This window comes from Silene latifolia, chromosome 5 (genome assembly GCF_048544455.1).
Source record: "Silene latifolia isolate original U9 population chromosome 5, ASM4854445v1, whole genome shotgun sequence".
NCBI lineage: Eukaryota > Viridiplantae > Streptophyta > Magnoliopsida > Caryophyllales > Caryophyllaceae > Silene > Silene latifolia.
This window is the reverse complement of record NC_133530.1, coordinates 9,589,751-9,609,832: the sequence shown is the minus strand read 5'-3', so window position 1 is coordinate 9,609,832 and position 20,082 is coordinate 9,589,751. Positions and strand designations below refer to the sequence as shown.

The window sequence follows — 20,082 nt, the reverse complement described above, 5'->3', positions numbered from 1 at the left end:
GTAAAAAACAAAAGGTTAATCGCCACAAAACATAAATAGATATTACTCCGTATTCTATAAAATGTGATACGTAGTTGCGATATGAAGATTAACAGCAAAATGTTGGTCATTAGTCTTGTTAACAATTTAACTTTCTAAGAGTTTTTTTTTTTTTTTTTTTTTTTTTTTTTTTTTGACAGTATGAAGAAACATTTTAAGAGTTTATCAATTACTTGAAAAAAGAGTTGATCCTAAAAATAATCTACAATTCTTAGTTAAAAATAAGAAAAGAAATCCTAATAATAATTTCACCGCGGTGACATGGTGGAATGACTACAAGTAGCACGAGATGAAGGATTTGTATTAATGGTGATGAAGGAACTTGAAACATCAACATCTCTTTTCATGGCTCTATAAACATGATCTAAACCTTCCTCTATCAACTCCAAAACTGTTTGTGGCATCGGTGGCATGTTGATATCGATTGTGCCTTCGAACATTTTCACCACTTCTCCCATCGAAGGCCTTGTCGAAACTTCATCTTGAATGCACCAAAAGGCGATTTTCAATGCCCTTGTGACCTCTTCCTCATCAATGGCTCCTCCAAGTCGCTTGTCGACGACTTTCATGCATTTGTCATCCACCATTTCCTAGAGCAAAACAATGGTTGTGTTAATTAGAGGTGTAATATTTATGAATTATATGATCTATGTTACTCAGACTCGATTCCAAGTGTCGTCGTGACATATACGAGATGAAGGATTAGTACTATGTACCTTGTAGGCCCAGCCAGGGAAAAAGAAATCCTCAGCACCATAGGACATGTCAAGGTTCCTCCTTCCACCAATGATCTCCAACAAAAGCATTCCATAACTGTAAACATCGGCTTTAACAGTTATCGGACGATTGCTAATCCACTCCGGAGCCAAGTACCCACGAGTACCTCGAACCATGGTAACAACTTGCGAGTTCTCCCTCGCCATCATTTTTGCTAGTCCAAAATCCGAGACTTTAGGGCAGAAATTCTCGTCAAGTAAGATGTTTTCTGGTTTTATATCACAGTGGATTATTCGGTTCCTACATTGCTCGTGGAAGTAGGCTATCCCTTGCGCCGTGCCCAAGGCTATGTTATATCGTGTTGGCCAATCGAGCACAATCTCTTTCGAGTAATTTGGAGCAAAGATCCATTTGTCCAATGACCCATTTGTCATGAACTCATAAACCAACAACCTACACACATATGAGCATTATTTCATGTCATTAGCTTACATGAAGGCCGGTGATATAAATTGACCCGTTAAATATCCGAATTTTGAATTAAGACGGATTTTATACCTTCGTGATCCCTCCGAGCAATAGCCACAAAGACGAACCAAATTCATATGATGCATCGAACCAATAACATTAACTTCGGTAATGAATTCTCGCTCTCCATGAGGCAATACTTTATCGAGTTTCTTAACTGCGATAAATGTCCCGTCTCCTACGTCTCCTTTGTAAACCGTCCCAAACCCGCCTGCCAATAAATCACACAACCATCATTAGCCAAAATAATTAACACAAGCCTCTAAAACAAAAGCACAAAACAGAGTCCCCTGTTTTTAGGGCTAATGAGTAATAAAAGAGAAAAAGGATTACGCATCTGAGGTAGTACCTCAGACCTTGTAATTTTTGAGCATATACATATTTTTTTCTGAGCATATTATCATTTATAAATATAGTTTTTGAGCAATATTATATTTTTTTAGTGTAATGTTTTAGTAGATGTGCTCAAAAACTTTATATTAAAGCAGAACTCAAAAACTTCAAAATAAAACTCAGAAAATAAATAATAAGAGTACTACCTCAGATGTATAGTCTATGAACTGGTAATAAAAGAAATTCATTACCTCTTCCTAACAATTGGGAGAAACTGCAAGTACAATGCTGCAAATCGCGGTAACTGAAACTAACCGGAGCACCCGAGAATATCAATGAACTCTCCATTGCCCTCGTTAACGATCTCCTCCGATGAACATTATAGTAAAGCAATAAGCATAGCAAGCCAATCAACACCCCCATGCTTAGGGTTATAGGAATGATCAACGCCTTCTCGTGTGCACTTTTATCATCTCCATCGTCACCACCATTTCTCGACAACTCTCCCCAACTCGACTCATTAGCCAATCCCTTAACAAAAAGAGTTGAACTCGGGTCTTGAAACCCGCCAAAATCCAACCTTCTTAACACCCAACAATAGGGTTTCTCCTCGCTTAACCCGTAAACTGAAGCAACACATTCACAGTCACCTAAACAAGCATCACCACATTTTGAAATTGTAGGCATGTCACTATAATTAGCAATAACCGACTCATCGGAGAAGTAATAATTCGCTTGTTGGACCGCGTTCATCTTGAAATCAGCCGTGTTATACTTACTCCCTCGTTTTCCATTACATTTCCCGGTCAATGTCGAGTTTTCAAAACACCTATCATCATTATTCCCTGCCCTTACTGTCCCAACTAAACAAGAACAAGAAAAATTAGTCTTAGTCCTATCTAAGACACATATACCATTCCCACATATTCCGGCAATGTCACACGGGTTAGACACCGCGGCCCACTCCGACACCCACTGGCGGGACCCATTAACATCGTTATCCCATTTATACAATCTCAAATTACCATTTTCCTCTAAAACCAACCGCCTTAAGGCGGTCACATAAGATGTTGACAACGACCTATTATACAATAGTCCGGTGTCATCCCGGTCATTCTTGTATACGTAGACCGCCCCATTAGACGACCCTGGGCCATACACGACACCAAAACTCCCTTTTTGATCCAAGACCGCGACTACATCACCCGTCACATTTGAGATATCCGGCCCAGCCCAATAAGAATAGTTTGATACAGAGTCCTCAGGAGGGTCAGGTAAATTGTAAGTTAATGCTAGACTAAGAGAAGTCGGTTGTTGAAGCATCTTTAAAGAGAAGTACCCTCCATGGGAAGGCGACCGCTTTGATGATGTAAGCTCCATTGATACATTCAAGGGTTGTCCAGGTAAAAGAGTATCTGAAGGGTAAGAGAAACTTTGCCATACAGGTTGTCTTAGACTGTTGTAAAGTATAAAGTTGCCGGTTTCCGACATAGTTGCACCTTGTATGCCAGTGTTTGAGGTGTTTGATGCCCATACTGTGGCTCGTCCGTCTGTCAAGACGAGGTTTCCGGTGTTGTCGAGGTTTACGACTGCGTTGTTGCTGACTGGAGCATCTCTAGAGATTGAGATAGAAGGAAAGTATTTGGATGGTTTAGTATATTACAGATGATGAGCATGATCCCCTGCAACAGCTTATTGTAAAATGTCTAGGGAGATCATGGACATAAATGAGAAGTACTTCGTAGAATCGAACCTGTGACCTATTATCACGATACCTTAACTAATCACTAGGTTAAGGGCTCTTCAGTATTTTAATTTAAAATTTAACTTTAGTTAATTTGTCAATGATTTATTGACAAGTTCGTCTACATATTGTAAACTATGTAAGACTTAACCCGACTTAAGTACTTAATCGTACTCAATGACTGAGCGATAAGTATTTCAGACTAAATAATTAATAGGGCGAAAATCATACATGTCTAATTTTTACTACAAGATCCGGCACAGAAGAAATATATTGTACTCCGTAATATAGTTTGTGTAATAATATCGCGGGTTTTTACAAAGGTTCTCTTTTATGAAAATATAAGAAAAAAGAAAATCGAATATACATGACTTTTACCTCTTTACCTTAGAATCTTACATGTAAGACACACAAATACACAATGGGTATATCTACACAACCTTAATGAATAACGTTATTGTTTGTACTGCACTTGCGACTCATTTGAAACAAAAACAAAAATAAAAATGAAAAACGTTAATACATGACTTTATTTTACGTCTTTACCTTACAATCTTACATGTAAGACACACAATGGGTATATCTACACAACTACACAAGACAGTGATACAGATACAGATCCATTCGACTCTTCTTACCTCGTCATTTAATTTTTCCTTAACGAGAGTCCATAACATACCGGAAAAATAAATAGATGCAAATAATATGGTAAATAGTAGTGAGAATTTACCTATTAGCAGACCAGACCAAAACTCGATCACCAGGAATATGAGCATACCAAATACCAAGCTGAAATTGATCATTTCTTGAATACATACTAGTAAACCCAAATGCAAACGTCCCATTCTCCGATACCCATGCTACATTATCCCTAGCTACCAATCTCGACCCCACCCTTACTTTGCAGAAGACTGTCCCAACTAAACAACTTAACAATATCGTCAGCATGTAACTTAAAAGAATGCCCTTTAACCGAAAAATAAAACTATTGTTTTTATCCATTATTGATATAAATTTTGCTTAATATTGTATATGTACATATATGTACAACTTTGGTTTATATATAAAGTCGTAGAAAATAATTGCATGAAAATGTATAATTGTATAATTTGTAACACGTGGAGGTGGTGGGTGAGCTAAAACGTTGAGAAAAATGTAAAATGAGAGTGAAATGTGGATATGGTCGGTCCAAAGTTTATGTACTTTTGGTGGCTGTGTTACGTGTTTACTTCTGCATGGTTTGTGTGATTATAATATGGTAATTAATGAACAAATATAGGTACATAATCCTAATGTTGGTGTGTGCTTAGGACATGATTCGTAGGTTATACCAAGTTACTTGTCAACCAAATTGTTTGGGGTATTCACATTTGTTTTGTAGATTTGATTTGGTATCGATGGTGAAGTTTGAGAAAGTGGTGGGATTGTGACAAAATTTTAAATTTGGTACTTTTTGAGTCTTACTTACTTATTTATTTATATTTTTTATTTTTTTTATGAACATTTTATTCAAAGATAAACAACTGAATGAAACCGGGCAGTAAGTGGATTATTTTTTTTGATGAGGATAAATTGGTGCAAGTTTGTCCATGATAAGTCTGATCTGAGCTATTCTCATATTAAACGATCAAGGTACTAGTATTTATTTTAGAGAATTTTCTTTAGCACTGTCAAACAAAGGTGATTAAATGCGAGTTTAAATCACACATAGCCTAGCCAACTTGAATTGGTTAGTTTTGCCACGAACAAATTAATTAGCGGATTTGAGAAGTGGTTAATTAGCAGGTCAGGTGTACTCCGTATGTAAATTTCTTTTATAATGGATGAGACGACTTCTAATTCTAAACGACTCGATTTATCAAGTGATCATCAATTGGAATTTCGACGATTTTTTATTTATTTTTTCCAAATGGGAATCTCATAAAGTTGAGAGGACTTAACTTGATTCTTAGAGAGCGGGACTCTTGAATATATTGAAGCCTTGTATTTTTCGTGCATAAGAAGTGCATGCTCCAATGAACAACACAAGGGCCAACTCTTTCGAATTTTTCATCGTGCACCGCGTTGTAAGGTTAGCCGTGCGTTCATAAAAGGATGATGCGTGCATATGTACGCTAGTCAATTCTATTCACGTTCTTACGACTTACATATAATCCGTATACAATTGAACTTGGTCAAACCTATAGGCTATAAGTAGGGCGGAGTAAAAAATCCGATTATCCAAATTGATCCGATATCCGATCCGAATCCGCTCCGAATTTTTGGATATCCGATCCGAAAGTTAAGTTTGGTTTGGATATCTGATCCGAAATTTTTGGTTTTGGTTTGGATATGGATATTAGAATTAAAACATTTGGATATCCGATCTGATCCCAAACAAATAGTTTTCTAGTATAATTTCGAGAAAATAAAAATTTATTTGATACAACAACTTAATTAATGTTTAAAATATTAGAGAAATATCTAGGTGGGTACTTAAATTTTATAGCGAGAACATTGGAATAAGAATACGAAAGAAAATCATCATGTAAAACTATGAATATAATCGTGTTTCAAACTTAATTTTAAAGTAAATTCAAAAGTATGGATATCCAATGGATATTCGCATCCGATCCGATTATTTTGGATACCCGAACATTGGATATCCGAGACATTTGGTTTGGATATTGGATATCTAACTTCAGGATTTCTAATATCGATATCCGATTCGAACTAACACTTTGGATTAAATACCCGATCCGTACTCTACCCTAACTATAAGGTAACAAGTCCGTATTTTTAAGTAATAAGCCGATGATAGAAGTCACCTACCAATATGAAAGACGGTTACACATTTTGGCAATGCTAAATTGGCAAATCACCACGTATTGCAACACATTTTAAGCTAGCAAATACTTTATCTTTAACTATTTGGTCATGAGTCGTGACTCGTGAGCCAAACAAGCTAAATCTGTAAAAAAAAGGATATGGTTAATTAGACATACTAAAACATTTTATTATACTCCGTACACAATTAACAAGTTTATAAAAACGAGTAATTCTTTAATTCTTTTGTATGGAAGACAACAAATCCGTTTGAATTGGGTTTTAGATTCAAATTAAAAACTTTACAGTTCATATCCAATTCAATATATTTTATAAGCGATCCAAATCCATACCTATTCCCCTAATCCAGAACCGGTTTCAAAACCTTAGTATTTCCTAATCCACAGATATAATATTACGGATTATATGGTAAAATTTGGAAATTTATGTTTAATAAAGCCTAAAATTAAAAAAAAAAAAAATTGTTTGGATTAGTATTAGGAATAAGTGGATATGAACATACATCGGATTGGATGTAGTACCTCATACCTCATTTGTTATTGAGTTTATGTGTATTTTTTCTAAGCTTTTTAAAGTTTATAAGTTAGATTTTAATTTTTTGCCGTTAAAACTCATATTTAACTGAGTTTTTTTTTTTTTGGTAAAATGTGAGGGTATATATTAGAATAAAAACAAGATTCCAAATTTACACACCAAAAACACCTTAAGGCCATAGCAAGACAACTCGTGACAAACACAACTAGAAGCCTATCCTATTAAGCCAGTGTTTCTCCTTCTCCTTGCGCTATTTAACTGAGTTTATATGTAATGTTTTTAAGCTTAATGTTTAAGTGAATGAACTAAAAAAATTTATAGTAAAAACTCAGAAACTTTACAACAAAACTCGAAAACTTTATTATAATGCTCAAAAACTACAAAACTGGTGATAGTACACTTATTAATTAGTAATGGACTTGGTTAATTATTTTCAATAACAGATTTAAATATGAGTTTTTAAATTAAGAGATTGGGAATGTGTTTTAAAAATTGGATTTGAATCAAATTTTTCCTTCTAGACAATTCAGTTTCAATCTCAATTGATGACATCCCTACTCTTTAAATTTCGTATAAAATAATCTCATATTTTTGTCTGATTCACTAAATTTGCCATATGATATGCCATCTTACGTACTAATTGTTTAAATTCAAGATATTACATCATATGATCACAATTGAAACCTCATTTCAAAAAAGATTCAACAAGTAGTTAATGATGTGGGTCTTTACTTGACAAAATACACAATTTGTACATAGAAGTCCACTTATACAGTTATACTTAGTAAACGACTAAAACAAGGGACCTATAAATTGCATATTTTTGATGTCATGCTAATGATTAAGCTATAGTTTCAACTACTTGATTGGGTTTGTAGGTAGTTTCAATCATTGCACTTGGTAGTTGGACGTTAGTATACGATATGTACTAACTTCGGTTATACATCATATTAGGGCTGGTCAAACATTTCGGTCCGCATGCATCTCTACTAGGGATGGCAATGGGTAGGGTCTGCCTAGACCCGGACCCGACCCAAGATTTTCCCTTTGGACCCGTACCCGACCCAGACCCGCAAGGGTCTAAAATTTGAGGACCCATACCCGGACCCTATGGGTAAGGGTAGGGTCTGGGTCTACTCATGGTCCGAGTTTTCACCACTTTTTAGTAAGGTTAACGGTATGGGGTCTATAATATTAAAAAAAAAAAAAATTCATACTACTTTAACATTATGAGTTTATTAATCTGCCGTTAATGGTGGTTGTCGGTCGCCGGCTATTAGAGAGGTGGTTGTCGGTCGCCGGCTATTAGAGAGGTGGTTGTCAGTCGCGTATCAGTGCTGTGGTGGTTTTATTGTGTCAGTGGTGGAGTGGTGGTATTGTCAGAAGAGTTTGTTTGAGTTTTATCACTTTATGGGATGAGGGAAGAGAAAGAGACTTTAGTTGGGATTCTACAGTCTGCCAATATGAATTCAGAAAAGTTGTAATTTTGATTTTTTTTTTTTCTTTAATAAAGGGTCTAAGGGTCGGGTATGGGTCTCATAACTTAGACCCGGACCCGGACCCGAAATATTTTCTTAAGACCCATACCCGACCCATACCCATTGGGTCTGAAAAAATGAGACCCATACCCGACCCATTAGGGTCCGACCCTCAGGGTCTGGGTCGGGTCCCCGACCCACTGCCATCCCTAATCTCTACCCGACTCACTGATATAGGACCATTTTGCACCCTTTTTCCCCCTATTTTCATGCATATTCAACTCCATTTGAGGCGGTTTAGCACCCCCTTTCCTCTTGTTTCTTGTCCCGATTCCCTTTACTATGACATTGTGGCCCCCTTGCGTAAAAACCGAGGCGGGGAACAGGGCAAAGTGAGGCTAAAAAGACGGGAATGCTAAGCCACGCATAAAAGATGAAGGAAATGATCGAGGAGTACTCTCAGTAGGGTCAAGGTAAAGCCACCGGCCATTGGGAGCACTCAGATACAAGAAATGAAGAAGGAAACAAGGAAGGAGTGTTCCCGGTGGTGGCCTTGGCGCTAGCCGGCCAGCCGGGGGAAGACGCATTGGTGAAGAAACAAAGAAATTGGAAGAAAGTTACAGAATCTCCCGGTAGGTCAAATGACCCAATGGCCTACCGGTGGGAGTTCCTCCAAGGCCAAAAGTCAAGTTCCAAGTCAAGTTGTCCCGGCCGGTCGGGACCCGCGACGTCCGTCGACCGGCCGTGCACACCGATGACCTCCAAACTTGTTCAAAACTTCCAGAGATCTCCGGTAGGTCAAATGACCGGCACGGCCAGGATTGACCACGGAGTGCACTTACGTGTTTCAAAGCCCATTTCAATTTCTGTCCTAATCCTTGTGGAACCTATAAATACCCCCTCTTAAACGCTTTTGTACACACAACCCTAGATCCAGAATATTTACCCTTTCAAGCTTAAAACTTTGTTAATCTCTTTGTTAATCTTTCCTTAATTAGAGAAATTCTTCAATCAATTAGTGATTGAATTTGGGTTTGTAAGAAGATTGAAGGATTTCCTTCTTTATTATTTCTATCCAAATTCCTCTTTCACTATTTTGTTGGTATTAATTCTCTCCCTATTTTCATTTGTTTACATTTTTGTACCTCTTTTATGTTTGTTTGATTGTTTATGTTAAAATTGTTGTTGATTGTTGTTTGTTATTGTTAATTTCATTATTGTTCATCTTTCTATTGTTCATCTTTCCTTTGTTTCTCTTTCATTTGTCCTTCCTTGGGTAGTTGTCCTCAAAGACTTAATCTTTGAGTTGATTTGGTTAAAGATTGTGTCTTTTAGTTTAATCAACCTTGTTATTAGATTAAATCATCTTTCCTTACACCTATTGTTAGATTGTTGCATGTTTAGTAGTGAATTTCATCTTCCCACCATGTTTGTGACCAAAGTTTCCATCTTTATTGTCTATTTTGCAATTAGGACCATGATTAGTGAGTAGTCTCCCACTAGGGCTCGGTTTGACCCAACATGAGTAATTTCACTAATTGAATTTCATAAAGGCTAATTATTTGGGGAAGTTGGTGAGGGTAGTTTAGAGGATTGACATGGTTTATGGGTTGACTTTTGGGTAGTGTTGACTTACGACCCTTGACCACCAACGAGAGTTGGTTAGGTTGTGATTTGGATACCCGAGACTTGACCCTATTGTTATCCTTGGTTGAGACCGAAAGGGAGAACCGGGGTAGGACACCTCTAAGCTAGCGTTTGAAATCGACCCTCGAGAGAGGGAGTGGGATGACCAAGGGAATTGACGGGGCTTAATGACCTTAGCAAATATTGGACTACCTTGGGAATAATGCATGTTTTTGGGGTAGTCGGGTATTGACTTAGGGATTCCGACCTTCGAACCCGAGAGGGGGGTTGGTGGGTAGTACTAGTGTCCTATTTCGAACCCGAGAGGGGGGTCTTAGGCGAATTAGAGTTGTCACCTCCTCACCTTCCTACCCTTGTGATTAGCCTAGAGATTTGATTGTGTGGAATTACGAATTGTTTGGGAAGAACCGAGTCTTAGGCCTTTTAATTATTTGATTTACAACTTAGTTCTATCTTGCTCACTTTTTATTCTCTTGTTTAATTGCATTTCATTTTATTTTGTCTAATTTAGTTATTAGATTAATTCTCTCTTCCCTTATTTTCGACTTAGCTAAACGATAGGATTAGAACAATTAGTAGTCTTCTCAACTCCTTGTGGGATCGACCCTTAATAGTGTACAACGATAAAATCGTGCACTTGCGAGGTATAGCTTGATACCATCAAGTTTTTGGCGCCGATTCTTGCCGGGAGTTTGGCTAGATATTAATTGTTTTCGTTCTTGTTTAGACTAAGTCTTTTGTTTCTAATCCCTCTCTTGAGTGTGTAGGATTTCTTGCATGGTTAGGAGAGCTCGAAGAGGTCAACCAATACGTCCGATTGACCACGAGATCGAAGCAACCGCGAGAAGACTAAATTCGCTCCGTAGAAGAGGACTTATAGAAACACCAATTCCTCAAGAAAATCCAGTAATTGAGAACCTTCAAGGGGAACCACGGGTCTTTGAAACTTTCGAAAATCCTTTTGCAACACCGGAAACGGAAGTAACAATGGCCGCGGTCCCTATGAGAGATAACTTGGCTCCGAAAAAGGTGGTGAATCCGAGTATTGTGAAGCCACCTATTCAAGCCAACAATTTTGATGTGAAAGCCACCTTGCTACAACTTGTCCAAGGGAATCAATTCGGAGGGGGAGCCACCGAAAACCCCAACGAGCATCTCAATGAGTTCTTGGATAGTTGTGACATGTTCAAGGCCAATGGAGTCACGGAAGATGCCGTACGCCTTAGGCTTTTCCCTTACTCTTTGAGGGGAAGTGCCAAGGAGTGGCTTAAAAGTTGTGAACCCGACTATCTTCGGACTTGGGACGATGTCTCTAAGGCTTTTCTCAACAAGTATTTCCCACCCCAACGAACCGCAAGAATCAAGAGTGAACTCCAAGGGTTCACCCAACAAGAAGATGAGACCCTTTATGAAGCATGGGAGAGGTACAAGGGCCTCCAAAGGCTATGTCCTCACCACGGTATTGGGGATGATGAGCTCATCAACAATTTCTATGAAGGGTTAAACAATGAGATGAAGATGAACCTTGATTCCGGCTCGGGGAAGGGAGCTTTGGATAAGATAGACCACAAGACGGCGAAAGAGCTTATTGAAGAAATGGCTTCTCGTACCTTTCATTGGAACAATGATAGGCACAAGAGTAAAGGGAAGTCAACGGTCGAATCGGCCAACAATGTTGAGGTAAAAGAGATGATAGAAGAGCTTAAGCAACAAGTTGCCTTGATGAGTTCAAGCAACACACCTAGAAAATCTTCTATGAGGAACCAAGTCTATAGTTGTGAGCTTTGTGGAGACCAAGGACACCCACCCAATGAGTGTCCTTTGGTGGTTGGAGATGGAAGTTGTATGGAGCAAGTGAACGGGATATGGGAGTCTAGTCCGGCCAAGCAAGCATTTAACAACAACCAATATCATCCGGGATTGAGAGCCCACCCAAACTTCTCCTATGGCTCTCAAAATGTCCAAAACCCAACCTTCCAACAAAAATCACAACAACCAAACTTCCAAACTCAAAAACAAAACACAACATTTAATCAAGGTCCACCGGGTTTCCAAGGAAGAACTTTCCAACCTAGACAACAATTTCAATCACTTAACCCACCAACCACCCAACCATTCCAACAAACCACCCAACCTTTCCAACAAAATTTCCAACCATTCCAACAACCCACCCAACCAAAGTCAAACATGGAACTCATGATGGAACAAATGATGAATCATCAAACACAATTCATCAACCATACCACCCAAAAACAAGAAGAGACAACCACATCCATCAACCAACTTAGAACCCAAATGCAAGCCTCTCAACGAATGACGGACAACCAAATCTCCCAACTGGCTACCCAAATGAGCCAACTACAAGCCTCCCAAGGTAAATTCCCGGGTAAAACCGAGGAAAATCCGAAAACCATGAATGCTATTCACTTGAGGAGTGGTAGAGATTTGAAGAGGAATTTGTCAAGAAAAGGAAGAGTAGTAGACCGGGTAATGTCATTGAACCTCAAATTGTGGTTGAACCTCCTAAGGTAATTGACGAAAAGGAGGGAAAAGATGAGCTTGTGGAAATTGTTGTGGAAACTCCAAGAGTGATTGATGAACCAACAAGGGTAGTTGAAGAGCCTCAACAACAAGTGGTAAGAACTTATGTACCACCGGTTCCCTTTCCACAAAGGTTGGCAAAAGCCAAACTTGAACAAAAGTATGGGAAGTTCATGGACATGATGAAGGGTATCAACATTACCATGCCTTTCATTGATGCCGTAAAGGAGATTCCAAGCTATGGCAAGTTCTTGAAGGAGCTTATCTCAAACAAAAACTCTTTGAGCCCGACAACTACGGTGAACTTATCCAAGGAGTGTAGTGCAATTCTCATGAATGAAGCTCCTCAAAAGCTTGAAGACCCGGGGAGTTTTTCCATACCTTGTAAGATTGGGACCGTGCACATTGAGAGGGCTTTGTGTGATTTGGGGGCTAGCATTAGTCTTATGCCCCTCAAAATTTTCAAGAAGTTGAAAGGTTATGAGCTTTCACCAACAAGGGTTTCTCTCCAACTCGCGGATAGGTCGGTAAGATACCCGATTGGTCTTGTGGAGGATGTCCCGCTCAAGGTGGGGAAACTTGCATTTCCATGTGACTTCTATGTAATGGACATTCCCGAAGACTCAAATATTCCCATCATATTGGGGCGCCCATGCCTTGCTACGGGGGGTGCCATGATTGATGTGAAGAATGAGAAGCTTTCTTTGCAAGTGGGTGAAGATAAGGTTGAATTCTCCTTGAACAAGGCTATGAAAGAGCCTTCGGAAGAAAAGTCTTGTTATATGATTGATGTGGTCGAAGAATGGGTTGATATGAAGAAGTTTGATGAAGACAAGGGTTTGCAAGGATTCCTTGAGGGCAAGGTAAGGGATTGCAAGGAGCACCGGGAGTATGCTTTAGCTATGGAAGCAACAATTGAAGAGGACCCGGACAAAGAATTTGAAAGCTTGAGAGGAGATGGTAAAAAAGAGGAGAGATCCACGCCTCCTCAAGTGGAGTTGAAACCTCTTCTCTCTACTCTTAAACATGCTTTCCTTGGCCCTAATGATACTTACCCTATTATTGTCAATAGTGCACTCAATGACACCGAACTTCAAAAATTACTTGATGTTGTGAGAAAGTACAAGGATGTCATTGGGTACTCAATTGATGATATTAAGGGGATTAGCCCTTCTTTTTGCACCCATCGCATTCACTTGGAGGATGAGAGTGCATCTTCCATTGAGCCTCAACGCCGCCTTAACCCCGCTATGAAAGAAGTGGTTAGGAAGGAGGTGTTGAAGCTCTATGATGCAAGCATAATTTACCCTATCTCCGATAGTGCATGGGTGAGCCCGGTGCATGTTGTGCCAAAGAAGGGCGGGGTCACGGTGGTCACCAATGATAAGAATGAACTTATTCCAACAAGAGTCACAACCGGGTGGAGAATGTGTATAGACTATAGGCGCCTCAACAAGGCAACTAGGAAAGACCATTTCCCCCTCCCTTTCCTTGACCAAATGTTGGAAAGACTTGCACAACATTCTCATTTTTGCTACCTTGATGGGTTTTCGGGGTTTTTCCAAATCCCGATTCACCCTAATGACCAAGAAAAGACCACATTCACGTGCCCATTTGGCACTTTTGCTTATAGGCGCATGCCCTTTGGGCTTTGCAATGCGCCGGCCACATTTCAAAGATGCATGCTAGCTATATTTTCCGAATATGTTGAGAATATCATGGAGGTGTTTATGGACGACTTCTCGGTCGTAGGCACCTCATTTGATGGATGTCTAGCTAATTTGGGTAAGGTCTTGAAAAGATGTCAAGAGAGTGGTCTAGTCTTGAATTGGGAGAAATGTCACTTCATGGTGACATCCGGGGTTGTTTTGGGTCATGTAGTGTCAAGTAAGGGCTTGGAAGTTGATCAAGCCAAGATTGAAGTGATCAAAACTTTGCCCCCTCCCACTAATGTTAAAGGAATTAGAAGTTTTCTTGGGCATGCGGTTTTTCTAGGAGATTTATCAAGGATTTTTCTTTGATTGCCCGACCCTTAACTTTGTTGCTTGGAAAAGATGTGCCATTTGAATTTACTAATGAGTGTTTGGATGCATTCAATAGGTTGAAGGAAGCTCTCATCACCGCCCCAATTATGCAACCTCCCACTTGGGGAGAACCTTTTGAGTTGATGTGCGATGCTAGTGATGTAGCGGTGGGAGCGGTGCTTGGACAAAGGAAGAATGGTAAACTTCATGCCATATATTATGCAAGCAAGACCTTGGATGAAGCTCAATCACACTACACCACCACCGAAAAGGAGCTTTTGGCGGTTATATATGCCATGAACAAGTTTCGTTCCTATTTGGTGGGCTCTAAGGTAATTGTACACACCGATCACACGGCATTGAGGCACTTGCTAATCAAGAAGGAGTCAAAACCACGCTTGATTCGGTGGATACTTTTGCTACAAGAGTTTGATATTGAAATTCGAGACAAAAAGGGTGTGGAAAATGTGGTAGCCGATCATCTTTCTCGGCTACTCCATGTCAAGGGGAAGGATGGATTGCCAATTGACGATTCCTTGCCGGATGATCAACTATTCGCACTTGCTTTGATGGATGTCCCTTGGTACGCGGACTATGTAAATTATTTGGTATCCGGGGTCATCCCGCACGGTTATGACTCCCATAAGAGAAAGAAATTCTTCCATGACCTTAAGCAATATTTTTGGGAAGAACCGTGCCTCTACAAGGCTTGTGCGGATGGCATAATTAGAAGATGCATCCCGAATGAAGAAGTCCAACCCATAATCTCTCATTGCCATGACATGCCAAGTGGAGGGCATGGTAGTTCACGGAAAACCGCCGCGAGGGTGCTCCAATGTGGATTCTTTTGGCCTTCCCTATTTCACGATGTGGCCACCTACGTCAAGAAGTGTGACAAATGCCAAAGAAGTGGCAACATTTCAAAGAGGCATGAAATGCCAATGAACTACATACTTGAAGTGGAAGTATTCGATGTATGGGGCATTGACTATCAAGGCCCTTTTCCCTCATCAAATGGGAATGAGTATATCCTTGTAGCGGTGGACTACGTGAGCAAATGGGTTGAAGCAATTCCAACAAAGACTTGTGACGCAAAATCAGTGACCAAACTCATGGAGACAATCATATTCCCACGGTTCGGAGTTCCACGAATTGTGATTAGTGACCGTGGAACTCATTTCCGGGAAAGGACTCTTGATGCTCTACTCAAGAAGCATGGGGTGCAACATAGGCGGAGCCTTGCCTACCACCCACAAGCTAACGGCCAAGCCGAAATCTCTAACCGTGAAATCAAGATGATCCTTGAAAAGACCGTGAGCCGGTCAAGGAAAGATTGGTCTACCAAGCTTAATGATGCATTGTGGGCTTACCGGACCGCTTTCAAAACACCAATAGGAACTTCACCATTCCGGTTGGTGTACGGGAAGCCTTGCCATTTGCCGGTTGAGTTGGAGCACAAGGCTCATTGGGCCATCCGACTCCTTAACTTTGACTTGAAAAGCGCCGGGGAGAAGCGGCTACTTGACCTCAATGAGCTTGAAGAATTTAGACTAGAGGCTTATGAGAGCTCTAGGTTGTATAAGGAAAGGACCAAGCGATTCCATGACAAGGCTATTATAAGGAGGGAATTCAAGGAGGGGGATTTGGTTCTCCTCTTTAACTCGAGGTTCAAGCTATTTTCGGGAAAACTAAAGTCAAAGTGGTCGGGGCCTTTCACCGTGGTCCGAGCTTTTCCCTATGGGTCGGTAGAAGTATCCGATGGAGATCAATCCTTCAAGGTGAATGGGCAAAGGCTTAAGCACTACATTGCCGGAACCCCTATCGTCAAGAATGTGAGCTCCATTGCTACCTACCTTCAAAATTATTGATTGTTATTCATAACTCCGTCGAGCCTACGACAATAAACAAGGGCGCTACATGGGAGGCAACCCATGCAACTTTGTATATATCATGCATTTAGGTAGAATTTGAGGAATTTTGGATGGATACTACTTGTCAATTTGATTGTTGTCGGTCATGATTGTTGAAGATTTGGGGTTTTTGTTTGATGAACAAGCGTTTCACCATTTATTGGCCTTTATCCGACGTCCCGAGTCGGGTTTGAAAGTCGAAAACACGGTAGACGAGGCCAATAGATGATGGGAATTGGGATAATGGTATAATGGAGAAAACATGATGAAAGGGAGTCCCAGCCGGGTGACCGGCGGCCGGTCTTCTGACCGGCTGGGAAGTTCCTGTAAATTTAAAGGAATTTTGAGAATCTACAAGGAAGAGTTGTCCCAGCCGGCAGGCCGGCAGCCGGTCCACCGGCTGGGAGAGCGTATACTAGGAGAAGTGTATCAAACTGGGCTGAAGGAAGTCCCAGCCGGTAGGCCGGCAGCCGGTCCACCGGCTGGGAGTACATATATATGGGTTTTTGCCAAAATATCCCCCTTGAGAGAAGTCCCACTGGCAGGGCAATGGTCCACCTACTGGGAATGCATATTTGAAGAAAATGGGGATTGGGTGACCTCCCAGCCGGGTGACCGGCGGCCGGTCTTCTGACCGGCTGGGAGTCTTCTGATACTTTTTGAAAATTCTGAAAATTACCCGAACTCCCAGCCGGGTGAGCGGCGGCCGGTCTCCTGACCGGCTGGGAGTACTCTGATCGTGTTTTAACACAAAAGTCACCCAAAAATCCATCAAATTTTCGACTCTTTCTTCTCTCATCTCTCACTCTTAACCCTAACCTCCCTCCCTCATACCCACCAACAACCATTTCCACCACCCCCTACCACCACCTCAACCACCAACAACCATTTCCACCACCCCCTACCACCACCTCAACCTCCTTCCTAACCTTTCACCCACCATCAAAATCACAATCATGGCCCCAAAGAAAAGAGTGAGGAGAGGGGACTTGGCACTTCAACAGGCGGAGGAGGTAGCGGCGGCGGCGACCGACATGAGCTCCGATCCCGACTTCCCGGATATCCAATTCGTTTCAATCACAATGAAAGGTAAGTTTGTCTTATTCAAGAAACGCCCTATTGCCCCTACCCGATTTATTGATCGACAATCCATGCGGGAATTAGGATTAGATCAAGTTACTCTTGAATTATTTGATGGGGTGGGAATGAAAATGATGTATGGAATTCATGAGCGAACCTATGCCCGTCTTACATGGGAGTTTTTGAGCTCCCTTCGTCTTGACAAGCATCGCCAAACCCAAAAGGTTGCCTTTTTGCATTTCCGGTTGATGAACAAGGACTACTCCTTGACCCTTGCGACCTTTGCTTCCCATTTCGGGCTTGATACTAGCCCTCCTCACAAGGCACCCGAGACATTTGACCATGGGGCCTTATGGAAGGCTATTACGGGTTTAGATGATGTTAAGGGGGTCAAGAGAGCCGCCAACACCGTCCACAATGCGGCTATCCGGGTTTGGCATAGGTTCATGAGGTGGACCGTTTTCGGCCGTGAGGAAAATCACAATTTCCGAACGGAAGAGTTGGAAATTCTCGGCTCTTATCTTCGTTCCAACCCCACTACTTTCAAAATTGACATTGCCCACCACTTGGCCCTTACATTACAAAGGCTTAGCAATTCTCCGGCCTCTAATACGGCCGTTGTCGTGGGTGGACTCATCACCCATTTGCTAAAGAGGCTCAATCGGAGGGTCAACTTGAGTGGGATGCGGTACATGATTGGTGATACAATGTTGTTCAAGAACTATATCCACCACAACCTCGGTTGGTTGAAGACCAACCCGAATGATGGCCTTGACTATTGGCAAATTCGGGTGGATGGAGTTGACCGAAATTCTATCCCTCTTCCCAATGCCGACAAAATGAAAGTAGTGCCTAACTCGGAGTACTATTTGCTAGAGCTTGAAAATCTTGAAGACACCTCTATTCCCCAACAAATCAACCCAAATCTTCGGTATACTCGTGACCGACCCATCATTCCCGCAAGGTCTACCTTGCGGTATGTCACACCATCTACCCCTTTTGTCCCCGGGCCTTTCCAACAAGGAGAGGGGTCCTCCAGTCAACAACAACAGCAATCGCCCCCTCTCCACGCCGACCTCATTTCCTTCATGGAGGAGATGAAAATTAACATGGCAAACGCCGCCGGTGAGCGGCTTGGGCTTCAACAACGACTTGACCGGATTTACTATGACCATTCTATTGGTCAATTCCCGGTCTATGACGACTATATGAGGAACCAATACAAGCACCCCTCCAAACTTCACCCCTCCTACTATTTATTCCCGGATGGCGGACATCCGGAAGATGGGACCTTCCGCTACGGAGACATCAACTTGCGGCCCGACTACTTTAGCGCCCCGGTCTTTCCCACCCCGCCTAACACCCAAGGGGAGGGACATGACGCGAGGTGGTTCAGAGGAGTCCCTTCAATCTTCCAAGAGGGCGGGTCTAGTGGTGCCGGAGGGCACCCGGAGATGTTTGTTGGTATGAGCTCGGGCATGGAGAATGTTAGCTCGGATGTCCACTTGAACACGGACGATTTCATCCGTGAGTCCGAGTTCGGGGCTATTCAAGGTGATGGTGATGGTAATGATGATGATGGAGATGATGATGGAGACGGTGATGGTGATTATGATTTTGAGTAGAGCCTAGTAATGAGGGCTCTTCTTCTTCTTCCCTTTTCAATCCAAAGCCGTCGGTATGCTCCCCTTATTCAATCCAAATGACAAGTATGACCCCTCCCTTTTATCCAAATTTCTCATTCATGTTTCAATTTTTCGCATGCATTTAGTTGATAATTCATTTAGTTGCATCATATAGGATTGCATTAGATTTCAATTTTGTAATATATTGTCACATTTAGTAATTGCATTCACTTAGCATAATTTGCATTGTCATTTCAATTTTGCATATAGAATAGAGCATGCATTGCATTTTCAAAATCAAAACTAACTAAAAAATTGAAAAAATGAAAAAAAAAAAAAAAAAAAAAACCACCAAAAACATGTTACTTTACTTCCCTAAAATGCCCTCCCATGTCTATAAATAAGTGTGGGGAGGGCCTAAAAAAAAAACAAAAACATGTCTTTAAATTTGTACTCCCTCCACACATTTATTTCCATTTGGAAGTAACGTAAATAAATAAGTGTGGGGAGGGAGTTCTCTTATCAAAAACCCAAAAATATGTCTTTTCAATTTTTCAAAACCAAAAATCACAAAAATATGTTATTTTCCCTTTGAAAAATCAAAAATAAAAAAAAAATGTTCATTTCTTTTTCTTATTCACTCCCTATGCTTTTGTCCATTGAGGACAATGTACATCTCAAGTGTGGGGAGGGAAATATCACTCTTGTGAATATTTGTTTATAATTGTAAATGTTTATTAAATTAGATAAAACGCCTAAAAATTGAAAAATTTCTGAAAATTCAAAAAAATTTGCATTGTATATATATGTTTTGTCTAACCTTTTGGCTTGGCACATTGACCACTTGAGGCAAAAAGGGGCTAGAAGACCGATCGGTATAATCCTTCCTATCTATTGCTCCTTTTACTATTCTTTCTTTTTGGTATCTTTGATATTTTGAAGGAGGATGGGAATTTTGTTGCTTTGGGTGTCTCCTTGGGAGACCGTTTGGAATCTTGGTGTTGATGTGCTGTTAGGTTTAGCCAATTTGTTGCACGTTTCATTTCATGTTTGTTT

General features: G+C 40.8%; 1 protein-coding gene and 1 non-coding gene across 2 annotated transcripts; both read right to left on the bottom strand.

The window, feature by feature from the left end:
* Positions 1-118: 118 nt before the first annotated feature.
* Positions 119-4,665, bottom strand: LOC141656660 (G-type lectin S-receptor-like serine/threonine-protein kinase At5g24080). Its single transcript, XM_074463635.1, has 5 exons — positions 4,092-4,665; positions 1,869-3,232; positions 1,315-1,495; positions 756-1,209; positions 119-629 (listed from the first exon to the last, which is right to left on the bottom strand). Exons 1-5 carry the CDS (start codon positions 4,361-4,363, stop codon positions 288-290), a joined length of 2,613 nt encoding a protein of 870 aa, XP_074319736.1. The 5' UTR covers positions 4,364-4,665; the 3' UTR covers positions 119-287.
* A 6,537-nt stretch (positions 4,666-11,202) lies between these two features.
* Positions 11,203-11,309, bottom strand: LOC141658091 (small nucleolar RNA R71). Its single transcript, XR_012548998.1, has one exon. It is a non-coding gene; the product is annotated as a small nucleolar RNA R71 (small nucleolar RNA).
* Between the last annotated feature and the right edge of the window lie 8,773 nt (positions 11,310-20,082).

What these genes read in the sequence shown, in the direction of transcription:
- LOC141656660 (XM_074463635.1), bottom strand. Translation starts at nt 4,363, where the DNA reads ATGGATAAAAACAATAGTTTTATTTTTCGGTTAAAGGGCATTCTTTTA. An exon ending in TTGGTCTGGTCTGCTAATAG is followed by an intron (nt 3,233 to 4,091) that starts GTAAATTCTCAC and finishes CTCAATCTCTAG; the next exon opens with AGATGCTCCAGTCAGCAACA. An exon ending in TCCCTGGCTGGGCCTACAAG is followed by an intron (nt 630 to 755) that starts GTACATAGTACT and finishes GTTTTGCTCTAG; the next exon opens with GAAATGGTGGATGACAAATG.